At 39.4% G+C, this 13,854-nt stretch overlaps 1 protein-coding gene across 2 annotated transcripts in view; it reads left to right on the forward strand.

Annotated features, from left to right (window-relative positions):
* The window catches only part of MCF2L2 (MCF.2 cell line derived transforming sequence-like 2), a 253,043-nt gene that overhangs the window by 84,262 nt on the left and 154,927 nt on the right, over positions 1-13,854 (forward strand). For both annotated transcript variants that reach the window (XM_003894766.5, XM_021934624.2), the window contains exons 4-5: positions 10,921-11,011; positions 13,652-13,771. In XM_003894766.5, the coding sequence (XP_003894815.3) occupies positions 10,921-11,011; positions 13,652-13,771 (211 nt within the window). The remainder of the gene's footprint in view (positions 1-10,920; positions 11,012-13,651; positions 13,772-13,854) is intronic.

Raw genomic sequence — 13,854 nt, forward strand, 5'->3', positions numbered from 1 at the left:
CCAGAAATAACTAAGATCAGGCAGAACTGAAGAATAGAGACACAAAAACCCTTAAAAAATCAATGAATCCAGGGAGCTGGTTTTGAAAAAGATCAACTCAAAATTGATAGACTGCTAATGAACTAATAAAGAAGAAAGAGAGAAGAATCAAATAGTTGCAGTAAAAATGATAAAGGAGATATCACCACCGACCCCAAAGTACAAACTACCATCAGAGAATACTATAGAAACACCTCTATGCAAAAACTAGAAAATCTAGAAGAAATGGATAAATTCCTGGACATACACTCTCCCAAGACTAAACCAGGAAGAAGTTGAATCCCTGAATAGACCAATAGTAGGCTCTGAGAAATTGAGGAAGCGGTAACCTACCAACCAATAAAGTCAGGACCAGATGGATTCACAGCAATTCTACCAAAGATACAAGGAGGAACTGATACCATTCCTTTAAAACTATTCCAATCAATAGAAAAAGGGAATCCTCCCTAACTCATTTATAGAATAGCATCATCTGATACACCAAAACCTGGCAGAGACACAACAAAAGGAATTTTAAACCAATATCCTGATGAACATCAATGCAAAAATCCTCAATAAAATACTGGCAAAGTGAATCAGCAGCACATCAAAAGCTTATCCACCATGATCAAGTGGGCTTCATCCCTGGGATGCAAGGCTACAGTTCAATATATGCAAATCAATAAATGTAATCCAGCATACCGAACCAAGACAAAACCATTGATTATCTCAATAGATGCAGAAAAGGCCTTTGACAAAATTCAACAACCCTTAAGTGCTAAACACTCTCTAAATAAATTTGGTATTGATGGAACATATCTCAAAATAATAAAATTTATTTATGACAAACCCACAGCTAATATTATACTAAATGGGTAAACTGGAAGCATTCCCTTTGAAATCTGGCACAAGACAGGATGCCCTTTCTCACCACTCCTATTCAACATAGTGTTTGGAAGTTCTGGCGCTAGGACAATCAGGCAGAAGGAAATAAAGGGTATTCAGTTAGGAAAAGAAAAGAAGTCAAATTGTCCCTGTTTGCAGATGACATGATTGTATATTTAGAAAACCCCATTGTCTCAGCCAAAATCTCCTTGGCACATTAAACGCTTCAGCAAAGTCTCAGGATACGAAATCAATGTGCAAAGTCACAAGCATTCTTATACACAATAACAGACAAACAGAGAGCCAAATCATAGAATGAACTCCCATTCACAATTGCTTCAAAGAGAATAAAATACCTAGAAATCCAACTTACAAGGGATGTGAAGGGACCTCTTCAAAGGTAAACCACTGCTCAGTGAAATAAAAGGGACACAAGTAAATGGAAGAACATACCATGCTCATGAATAGGAAGAATCAATGCTCGTGTAAGCCATACTGCCAGGGTAAATTTATGGGTCCAGATTGCCATCCCCATTAAGCTACCAATGACTTTCTTCACAGGGTGGGAAAAAACTACTTTAAAGTTCATGGCGCAAAAGAGCCTGCATTGCCAAGACAGTCCCTAAGCCAAAAGAACAAAGCTGGAGGCATCGTAATGCTACCTGACTTCAAACTATACTACAAGGCTACAGTAACCAAAACAACATGGTACTGGTACCAAAACAGAGATATAGACCAATGGAACAGAACAGAGCCCTCAGAAATAATACCACACACATCTACAGTCATCTGATCTTTGACAAACCTGACAAAACAATGGGGAAAGGATTCCCTATTTAATAAATGGTGCTGGGAAAATTGGCTAGCCATAAGTAGAAAGCTGAAACTGGATCCTTTCCTTACTCCTTATATGAAAGGTAATTCAAGATGGATTAGAGACTTAAATGTTAGACCTAAAACCACTTAGAAAACCCTAGAAGAAAACCTAGGAAGCCTGTTTTAGGACATAGAGCATGGGCAAAGGACTCTGTCTAAAACACAAAACAATGGCAACAAGCCAAAATTGACAAATGGGATCTAATTAAACTAAAGAGCTTCTGTGCAGCAAAAGAAACTACCATCAGAGTGAACAGGCAACCTACAGATAGGAGAAAATTTTTGCAATCTACTCATCTGACAAAGGGCTAATATCAGAGACCTACAAAGAATCAAACAAATTTACAAGAAAAACCAGAAACAACCCCATCAAAAGTGGGCAAAAGGATATGAACAGACACTTCCTCAAAAGAGAAGACATTTATGCAGCCAACAGACACCTTGAAAAAATGCTCATCGTGACTTGCCATCAGAGAAATGCAAATCAAAACAGCTATGAAGATAACATCTCACACACCAGTTAGAATGGCAATCATTAAAAAGAGATCAGAAACAACAGGTGCTGGAGAAGATGTGGAGAAATAGGAACACACACTGTTGGTGGGACTGTAAACTAGTTCAACCATTGTGGAGAAAACGGTGTGATTCCTCAAGGATATAGAACTAGAAATACCATTTTGACCCAACCATCCCGACTTGCTGGGTATATAAGGATTATAAATCATGCTGCTATAAAGAAACATGCACCGCGTATGTTTATTGTATACTATTCACAATAGCAAAGACTTGGAACCAGCAGAAATGTCCATCAGTGACAGACTAGATTAAGAAAATGTGGGATATATACACCATGATTACTATGCAGCTGTAAAAGGATGAGTTAAATTGTCCTTTGCAGGGACATGGATGCAGCTGGAAACCATCATTCTCAGCCAAACTATCTCAGAACAGAAAACCAAACACCACATGTTCTCACTCATGGTGGGGTGAGACAGCGAGATCCTTGGACACCTGAAGAACATCACACACCAGGGCCCTATTGTGGGAGTGGGGAGGGGAGGGGATAGCATTAGAATACACCTAATGTAAATAGCCGAGTTAATGGATGCAGCACATCAACATGGCACAAGTATACATATGTAACAAACCACCGCGTTGTGCACATGTATCCTAGAACTTAAAGTATAATAATAATAATAATAATAATAAGAGACTCAAAAGGATGCATGACCTGTCCTGAGATGTGGCACACAGAAACAGCAGGCCAGAGCTTGAATCCAGGGCTCCCAGCTCACCCTGCTGTCTCTTCTAGGGCTAGCCTTAGATACCTGGTGGTCTCCCCTGAAATCTTGAAATAAATGTCTTGTTCTATAGTCAAAAAAAAAAAAAAAAAAAAAAAAAAGTGTTGATACTTGCTTTATGACCCAGACAATGGTCTATTTTGTTAAACATTCCATGAGCATTTGAAAAGAATATCTTCTGCGTTGCTAGATGTTGCGTTCTTCCAAGTCAGGTCTGTGTTCTTACTAATTTTTTTTTTTTTTGAGGCTTGATCTTGCTCCGCAGCAGCCGGGCTAGAAGTGCGGTGGCGGATCTCAGCTCACTGCAAGCTCCATACTCGAGTTTCGCGTAATTCTCCTGCCTGCTCAACCTCCGGGTAGCTGGGACTACAGGCGTCCGCCCACCTCGCCTGGCTAGTTTTGTATTTTTAGTAGGCGGGGTTTCACCGTGTTAGCCAGGATGGTCCGCCGATCTCCTGACCTGGTGATCTCTGCCAGTCACCGACCTCCCAAAGAGATGCTGGGATTACAGGCTTGAGCCACGGCGCCCGGCCTGTTCTTACTAATTACGACTGCTTGTTCTATCAGTTACTGAGAGAGGAATACTAGAATCTCAAACTTTGTGGATTTATCTGTTTTTCTTTTAGTTCTACCCATTTTTGCTTAGTGTCTTTGGGGCAATGTTATTGCACGCTTAGACATTTAGGATTTTTATGTGTTCCTGATAAATTGGCCCTTTTATATTTATGAATAATTTATCTCTGCCAATACTCCTTGTCATAAATACTACTTTGAAAAATATTAACATAGCCACATTGACTTTCTTATGACTAGTGATAGCATGGTGTATGTTTTACTACCCTGTTCTTTCAATCTAACTCTGTCCTGATACACAAAAGTGTATCTTTTGTAAGCAGTGTATTTACTCTGTCTCTATTTGCCTTCTTGAATATTTATTTATTTATTTATTATACTTTAAGTTTTGGGATACATGTGCAGAACGAGCAGGTTTTTCCATGCAGGTATACAGCATGCGCCATGGTGGTTTGCTGCACCCATCAGCCATCATCTACACTAAGGTGGCTGTCCTGGTCTCTCCTCCTCACCCCCACCTGCTGGTGGTCCACTGTGTGATGTTCCCCTCCCCGTGTCTATGTGCTCTCATTGTTCAACTCCCATTTATGAGTGAGAACATGCAGTGTTTGGTTTTCTGTTCCTGTGTTAATTTGCTGAGAATGATGGTTTCCAGCTCCATCTATATCCTTGCAAGGACCATGAACTCATTCTTTTTCATGGCTGCATAGTGTTCTATGGTATATATGTACCACGTTTTCTTTATCCAGTCTATCATTGATGGGCATTTCGGTTGGTTCCAAATCTTTACTATTGTAACAGTGCTGCAGTAAACATATGTGTGTATGTGTCTTTATAGTAGAATGATTTATAATCCTTTGGGTGTATACCTGGTAATGGGATTGCTAGGTCAAATGGTATTTCTGGTTCTAGATTCTTGAGGAGTTGCCACACTGTCTTCCACAATGGTTGAACAAATTTACACTCCTACCAACAGTGTAAAAGCGTTCCTCTTTCTCCACATCCTCTCCAGCATCTGTTGTTTCCTGACTTTTTAATGATTGCCATTCTAACTGGTGTAAGATGGTATCTCATTGTGGATTTGATTTGCATTTCTCTAATGACCAGTGATGATCAGCATTTTTTCATATGTTTGTTGACCACATAAATGTCTTCTTTTGAGAAGTGTCTGTTCATATCCTTCACCCACTTTTTGATGCGGTTGTTTTTTTCTTGTAAATTTGTTTAAGTTCCTTGTAGATTCTGGATATTAGCCCTTTGTCAGATGGATAGATTGCAAAAATTTTCTCCCATTCTGTGGGTTGCCTCTTCACTCTGATGGTAGTTTCTTTTGCTGTGCTGAAGCTCTTTAGTTTAATTAGATCCCATTTGTCAATTTTGGCTTTTGTTGCAATTGCTTTTGGTATTTTCGTCATGAAGTCCTTGCCCATGCCTATGTCCTGAATGGCATTGCCTAGGTTTTCTTCTAGGGTTTTTATGGTTTTAGGTCTTCTGTTTAAGCCTTTAATCCACCTTGGGTTATTTTTTTGTATAAGGCATAAGGAAGGGGTCCAGTTTCAGTTTTCTGCATATGGCTAGCTAGTTTTCTCAACATCATTTATTAAATAGAGAATCCTTTCCCCATTGCTTTGTTTTTGTTAGGTTTGTCAAAGATCAGATGGTTGTAGATGTGTAGCATTATTTCTGAGGCCTCTGTTCTGTTCCATTGGTCTATGTATCTATTGTAGTACTAGTACCATGCTGTTTTGGTTACTGTAGCCTTGTAATATAGTTTGAAGTCAGGTAGCATGATGCCTTCAACTTTGTTTTGGCTAGGATTGTCTTAGCTCTATGGGCTCTTTTTTGGTTCCATATGAAATATAAAGTAATTTTTTCTAATTCTGTGAAGAAAGTCAATGGTAGCTTGATGGGAATAGCATTGAATCTATAAATTACTTTGGGCAGTATGGCCATTTTCATGATATTAAGTCTTCCTATTCATGAGCATGGAATGTTTTTCCATTTGTTTGTGTCCTCTCTTATTTCCTTGAGCCGTGGTTTGTAGTTCTCCTTGAAGAGGTCCTTCACATCCCTTATAAATTGTATTTCTAGGTGCTTTATTCTCTTTGTAGCAATTGTGAATGGGAGTTCACTCGTGATTTGGCTCTCTGTCTATTATTGGTGAATAGAAATGCTTATGATTTTTGCACACTGATTTTGTATCCTGAGACTTTGCTGAAGTTGCTTATCAGCTTAAGGGGCTTTTGGGCAGAGACGATGGAGTTTTCTAAATATACAATCATGTCATCTGCAAACAGAGACAATTTGATGTCCTCTCTTCCTATTTGAATACACTCTATTTCTTTCTCTTGCCTCATTGCCCTGGCGAGAACCTCCAATACTATGTTGAATATGAGTGGTGAGAGAGGGCGTCCTTGTCTTGTGCCGGTTTTCAAAGGGAATGCTTCCAGCTTTGCCCATTTGGTATGATATTGGCCGTGGGTTTGTCATAAATAGCTCTTATTATTTTGAGATATGTTCTGTCAATACCTAGTTTATTGAGTGTTTTTAGCATGAAGGGTATTGAATTTTATCGAAGGCCTTTTCTGCATCTATTGAGATAATCATGTGGTTTTTGTCTTTGGTTCTGTTTATGTGATGGATTACATTTATTGATTTGTATATGTTGAACGCATCCCAGGGATGAAGCCGACTTGATCGTGGTGGATAAGTTTTTGATGTGCTGCTGGGTTTCGATTGCCAGTGTTTTATTGAGGATTTTTACATTGATGTTCATCAGGGATATTGGCCTGAAATTTTCTTTTTTTGTTGTGTCTCTGCCAGATTTTGGTATCAGGATGATGCTGGCCTCATAAAATGAGCTAGGGAAGAGTCCCTCTTTTTCTATTGTTTGGAATAGTTTCAGAAGGAATGGTACTAGCTCCTCTTTGTACCTCTGGTAGAATTTGGCTGTGAATCTATCTGGTCCTGGGCTTCTTTTGGTTGGTAGTCTATTAATTACTGCCTCAATTTTAGAGCTTGTTATTGATCTATTCAGGGATTCGACTTCTTCCTGGTTTAGTCTTGGGAGGATGTTTGTGTGCAGGAATTTATCCATTTCTTCTAGATTTTCTAGTTTATTTGCATAGAGTTGTTTATAGTATTCTCTGATGGTAGTTTGTATTTCTGTGGGATCAGTGGTGATATCCCCTTTATCACTTTTTATTGTGTCTACTTGATTCTTCTCTCTTTTCTTCTTCATTAGTCTGGCTAGCAGTCTATCTATTTTGTTAATCTTTTCACAAAACCAACTTCTGAGTTCATTGATTTCTTGAAGGGTTCTTCAGGTCTCTATCTCCTTCAGTTCTGCTCTGATCTTAGTTATTTCTTGTCTTCTGCTAACTTTTGAATTTGTTTGCTCTTGCTTCTCTAGTTCTTTTAATTGTGATGTTAGGGTGTTGATTTTATATCTTTCCTGCTTTCTTGTGTGGGCATTTAATGCTACAAATTTCCGTCTAAATACTGCTTTAGCTGTGTCCCAGAGATTCTGGTACATTGTGTCTTTGTTCTCATTGGTTTCAAAGAACATCTTTATTTCTGCCTTCATTTCTTTATGTACCCAGTAGTCATTCAGGAGCAGATAGTTCAAATTCCATGTAGTTGTGCAGTTTTGCGTGAGTTTCTTAATCTTGAGTTCTAATTTGATTGCACTGTGGTGTGAGAGACTATTTGTTATGATTTCCATTCTGTTACATTTGCTGAGGAGTGTTTTACTTCCAATTATGTGGTCAATTTTAGAATAAGTGCTATGTGGTGCTGAGAAGAATGTATATTCTGTTGATTTGGGGTGGAGAGTTCTGTAGATGTCTATTAGGTCTTCTTGGTCCAGAGCTGAGTTCAAGTCTGAATATCCTTGTTAATTTTCTGTCTCCATCTAATATTGACAGTAGGGTGTTAAAGTCTCTCAGTATTATTGTTTGGGAGTCTAAGTCTCTTTGTAAGTCTCTAAGGACTTGCTTTATGAATCTGGGTGCACCTGTATTGGGTGCATATATATTTAGGATAGTTAGCTCTTCTTGTTGCATTGATCCCTTTACCATTATGCAATGCCCTTCTTTGTCTTTTTTGATCTTAGTTGGTTTAAAGTCTGTTTTATCAGAGACTAGGATTGCAACCCCTGCCTTTTTTTCTTTCCTTTTGCGTGGTAAATATTACTCCATCCCTTTATTTTAAGCCTATGTGTGTCTTTGCACGTGAGATGGGTGTCCTGAATACAGCACACCAATGGATCTTGACTTTTTATCCAATTTGCCAGTCTGTGTCTTTTAATTGGGGCATTTAGCCCATTTATGTTTAAGGTTAATATTGTTATGTGTGAATTTGATCCTGTCATTCTGATGCTAGCTGGTTATTTTGCACGTTAGTTGATGCAGTTTCTTCATAGTGTCGATGGTCTTTACATTTTGGTATGTTTTTGCATTGGCTATTTGCATTTTAAATGGAGTGTTATAGGCCATTTCCAATTAATGTGATTATTAAGATGGTTGGGTTTTAATCTGCCCATCTCTGACTTGTTCCCTTATTTCTCCTTTCCTGCCTTCTTTTGAATTATTCAAATATTTTCAGTATTCTGTTTATCTCCTTTATTGAGTTTTTAGCAATTATTTCCTAATGTCACAGTATGTGTTTTTAAATTAGCACAATCTACCTGGGATTAATTTCATACCACTTTATATACAACATAAATAGTACAGTTTAATTTCACCCAATACTAGTTTTAATAGTACTTTGTTTTTTGGGGGTTTTTGTTTTTGTTTTTGTTTTGAGCCCAGTCTATCTGTTGGGCTCAAGCAATCCTCCCACAACAGCCTATTGAGGAACTGAGACTATGGGTACATGCCACCATGCCTGGCTAATTTTTTAAATTTTAGTGAAGATAGTGTCTTGCTATATTGCTCAGGCTGGCCTTGAACTCCTGAGCCCAAGCGATCCTCCCGCCTTGGCCTCCTAAGTTGCTGGGATTATAGGTGTGAGCTACTGCACCTGGCTAATAATAAGTAAAAGTAATTTTACTTACTCCATTCCATTCTTCATGCTATTGTTGTGACGTCATTTATTTTATAATAATACTTTGTTACTTTTACTTTGATTAGGCAGTAGTCTTCAGAGAAATAAAAAAATAGTTGATAATACTATGTATATACTATATATTCACATATTTAACGTTTACATAACTCTTCATTCCTTCTTGCAGATTCAAGTTACTATGCTGGGCCAGGTGCGGTGGCTCACGCCTGTAATCCCTGCACTTTGTGAGGCTGAGGTGGGTGGATTGCCTGAGGTCAGGAGTTTGAGACCAGCCTAAACAACATGGTGAAATCTGTCTCTACTAAAAATAGAAAAATTAGCCGGGTGTCGTGGTGCATGCCTGTAATCCCAGCTACTCAGGAGGCTGAGGCAGGAGAATCACTTGCACCTGGGAGGTGGAGTTTGCAGTGAGCCAAGATGGTGCCACTACACTCCAGCCTGGGTGACAAAGTGAGACTCGTCTCAAAAAAAAAAAAAGAAAATCAAGTTATCATGTTGGATTATTTCCCTTCAGATTCATTCATTTGCCTGCCTATTCCCAGAATAGGCAACCACCACTTTATGTAAAGGTCTCCTTTAGTATTTGCTCTCTATGGAAGGTCTTAAGTCTCTCTGGAATTTGTTCATTTATATTTCTTTGTCTTCAGAGTTCTCCCATGTTTAAGGAAAAATATGAGCTTTTAACTTCACCAGTGTTTTGTTTGTTTTTGGTAGGAGTGAAAATTTTCCTAAACATCAGCTGAATCTATATTTCTTCAAGTGTATGTCTAATGACAATAAATTCTCTCACCTCTAGTTGCCTGGAAATGTCCTTATTTCACTTTCATTTTTAAAATGAGTTTTCAGCAAGATAACCTGGGTCAGTATGGGGCTGTGAGAATCGATTAACCCAGTGATGCTTAACTGAGATTAGCTATGTATGTTTTCTTGCAGGTTTTGCTTAGACCTTCTGCCTCATTCACATGTACACACTTTTGTAGGGTAGAGCCCACCTTTCACCCAATATTAGAGAGTCATTGAAGGTTTACTATAGGCCAACTACTTATCATGTACTATATCTCTTTTTATCTCTGTGACAAGCACATAAGACATAATAGAAGTGGAGAAAAGAAAGAAAGAATAATAGCTAGTTCTTATACAGTATTACCAAGTGTCAGGCATTGTTCTGAGCATTTTGCATGTTTGTACATATATGTGTACACACACACACACACACACATTTAATCCTCATATCAACCTCATAGATAGATACTATTTTATTATTTCTGCTTTACAAACGAAGAGTCCGAGAAACTACAGGGGTTAAGTAACTACCACTCAACCCCCCAAAAGCACACACAATAGAATTCAGAATTCAAATCTAGTCAAGTTGGTTCCAGAATCTGTGCTTTTAACCATCTTATTACTGGTAATATGATTCTCATTTTACAGAGAAGAGCACTGAATTTTAGCAGAGTTAGGTGAACTCTGCTAGTAAGTCACTGCTAGTAAGTGGCAACACTAGGGTTTGAACCAGGCTCCAAAGCCCTTGCTCTTTTCTCTGTACCATTCTTCTTCCCAAAGGAGATAAGAAAAATGTTTTCACTTTTAGAATTCTACTTTCGAAGGATTCTGTGAGAATTTCATGAGGACTTGAGAGGGGACCAAACAGCTTCCTTTTGGTCTTAGTGATAATGATGTCTTCTCAAGCATATGGTGTCTTGACCTATTTATAGCCAGGCACTGCGACAGGGTTGCTTTTCCCACTGACATGTATTAATTCCGAACACCTCTCTCTTTACTCCCTCTCAGATTGCTCTCGAGCCTCATAGCTGAGCATGTTACTGTACTGATAGCTCTATGAATGTTTGCTTTCGGAGTGGAAGGATGGCAGAGCTCAACCTCGAGGTCCTCTGCCTACACTGGGGATATGTGATGCTCACCTGACACGTGCATATTCCTTTGGGCTTGAACACATGTGTTCCTTTGGTGTTTCATGCATTTGCCAGCCAGAAAGGCAGTCCTTAAGTGGGTCTGATAGACAAAGTATCCATTTTGTTAAGATTCCCAGGCTCAGACTGGGAGAGGGAGTTGGTTGTGCTGTGCAGGGTGTTTACACCGTGAGCCTGGAGTGCTGTGGAGGCTCCAGGGTGTATTCTGCTATGGGAGCCACATGGAGCATATGGGTCTAATCTCTGACACTGACCACCCTTCTTTGCAGTGTGGAGGCTGCCAGCATTGGATTCGTTGTTGTTATCGACAGACGAAGAGACAAGTGGAGCTCTGTAAAGGCGTCCTTGACACGAATAGCCGTAAATATTTATTTTTGTGCTTTTATTATAAAAGTCATTTAAGTTGTCTGTTCAACTGTTTCATATCAAAGTCCTAGGGAAAAGGCAATTATTTTATGTCAAATTTTGGGAAGATCTTTGTAACAGATGCTGTTATGTCACATCCCTATCTCCTCTGCCATCTGCAGGTCACCTGCACACAATTCTGAGCATGTCAAAGACTTCCTAAGTCTCTCTACCTACTGACTTCTCTGGTCACTGAAGAGGGGCAGGTGGGGAGTACTGGAAAGTTAATGCCCCAGGGGTAACCTGCAACCATTGAGTTAGAGGATTTGGAAGATAAACACCCCAGCTTCCAGACCCGCAGTGGGGCAATTCTGAGGTGTGTTCCACACAGTATCCCAGAGAGTCTCAGCCCCCTTTGCCTACGGTAGTAATTACCTCATTGAGACATTGCCACTCTATTCATTGTTGTCTTCCTTAGCATTCCCTCATTCGAGCTTCCTGGAATCACTTCCCCGACAAAATACCTGCACCAATCCGTGTCCGAGGATTTGCTTTGGGGGCAGTTCAATTTAAGACAGTCTTTATTTCAGTATTATTATTATTATTATTAAGACAGTGTCTCACTGTGTCAACCAGGCTGGAGTGCAGTGGTGCGATCTCAGCTGACTGCAACCTCTGCCTCCCGGGTTCAAGCGATTCTCCTGCCTCAGCCTCTCAAGCAGCTGAGATTACAGGCATGCACCACCACGCTTGGCTAGTTTTTGTATTTTTAGTAGAGACAGGGTTTCACCATGTTGGCCAGGCTGGTCTCGAACTCCTGACCTCAAGTGATCTGCACACCTCGGCCTCCCAAAGTGTTAGGATTACAGGCTTGAGCCACTGCACCTAGCCAAATTATTTATTCATATATTAGAAAGACAATGGCAAAAACAGACCCAATGATATTTAAGTAGCATGGTGGGAGGTGTGCTTGCATTTGCATTAAATTATATCACCTTGGATTGGCCTCCTTTTGCTTATAGTCTGCTTTTGAACCCTATTTGTTGTTTTCAGCAAGTAGATGTGTCCTTCCTCTGTAGGGACCTCAGACTTGTGAACTCTGCCACAAGCAGAGACACCTTAGGGCCAGCTAAGTCAACATTTTTACCTGAGCATAGCCCCTCTGGAGCAGTTGGGACTGGCTAAAGAGGATGGATGTGGTAGTGTGGTAAAGCAGGACAGAAGAGGGACATTTGAAACCTCACTTAAACCTGCTTGCAGAAGGAGTCACGCATGCAAACATGCACACACACGGAGTCCCTGTCAGATTGCTCTAGAGCCTCATCCAAATTCACAAATTATGCCTCAGTCAATACTTTCCGTCTTGGGACAACAAAGCGCAAGGTTCTTCTGTTAGGAGCTTGCATTCAAAGATGGGGAAGGGAGTCCTCCCATCACTGCATGGATTGTTTTCTCCCTTTAGTTTAGTTTTGGATATAGGATTTATCTTTGGGATAACTGCAGCCATGATTGATGCCCATGACTATTCCAGTCTGGCCTCTAGAGAGTTCTGGCTTTCCAGGGTCCATACATAACACATGAGTAATCTAATATCTGAGCCTAATTTGTTCCAGAATTACGTTGATCATTTTATATGTAAAACATGCTATAGTGCAGGGATCCCCAAATCTGGCTACCTGCCAGAACCTCTTCACGTGCTCGTTGAAAATACTGATACCTAGATTTCATCCCAGTCCTAGTGAATCAAATAGTCTGGAGTAAAGACCTGATTTAGATTTAAAAAAAAAAAAAAAAAAAAAAGCGCCATAGGAGGTTGCTTTGGGGGAACCACTGGAAGAATGGAAAGCCATGGCAGTTCCCATGGAGACCTGGGTTCCTAAGTTTGCCCCTAAGCAATTACATGAACCTGGGCTATCTCATTGCTCAGAACCTTGCCTTAAGATGAGGGCAATACTTTCTGAAAGCAACTTAGCAATAATATACATCAAGAATACTTAAAATACTAACTCTTTGATTCAGTAATTATTCTACGATTCTAGCCTCAGAAAATATTCCAAGATGTGGATAAAGATGTTCATATCAGCATTATTTACAATAGTAAAATTATCAAAAACCTAAATGATTAACAATAAGGGATTGGTTAAATAAATTGTACACCCATAAAGAATAATATTTCCGAAGAATTTATTAATAACAGGAATAAAAGCCTATGGTATAACATTAAGTGAAAAGGCCAGTTACAAAATATTTTAATAATATGAGCCATGATAAAGATATTTAAACAAAGAAAACATCCTATAAGTAAACAGATGGAAATATTAAGTATGGCTGTGAAAACCCATGGGTGAGTTTTCACTTTCTAATGTATACTTTTATTAATTTCCCAATTTTTCTATAAATAATATGAATGATTTTTATAATCAGAAAACATTTTTGCTTGCTCGTTTGGTTAGCTTTGGTTTTTCAGGAGGGGTTAGGCTTATCTGACCTCTAAGGTCTCTTTCAGCCCTGAAATCTGGTGAGATTTACATCATGGCATTCATTTTAACTTTTCCTTCAGTGGTCTTGATCTTGGGTAAGGGGAGACCAACGTAGACCCTGGTAATGGATATGACATTTTCTCTCTCCTCCTGACACTTTTCCTGATGCTTGCAGGTGGCATTTCCAGGAAACTTACAGCTTATATTCATCCTTCGTCCATCTCGCTTTATCCAGAGGACGTTTACTGACATTGGCATTAAATACTATCGAAATGAATTGAAAAAGAAAGTGCCGGTAAGCTTGACCTTTCATCTTGTCTCATTTGGTTAGGGCATCTGGCAAAGATGGCATTTGGGCAGGGTTTCTGGGCAAGGTAA

The sequence above is a fragment of the Papio anubis genome, chromosome 2, assembly GCF_008728515.1.
Source record: "Papio anubis isolate 15944 chromosome 2, Panubis1.0, whole genome shotgun sequence".
Lineage (NCBI taxonomy): Eukaryota > Metazoa > Chordata > Mammalia > Primates > Cercopithecidae > Papio > Papio anubis.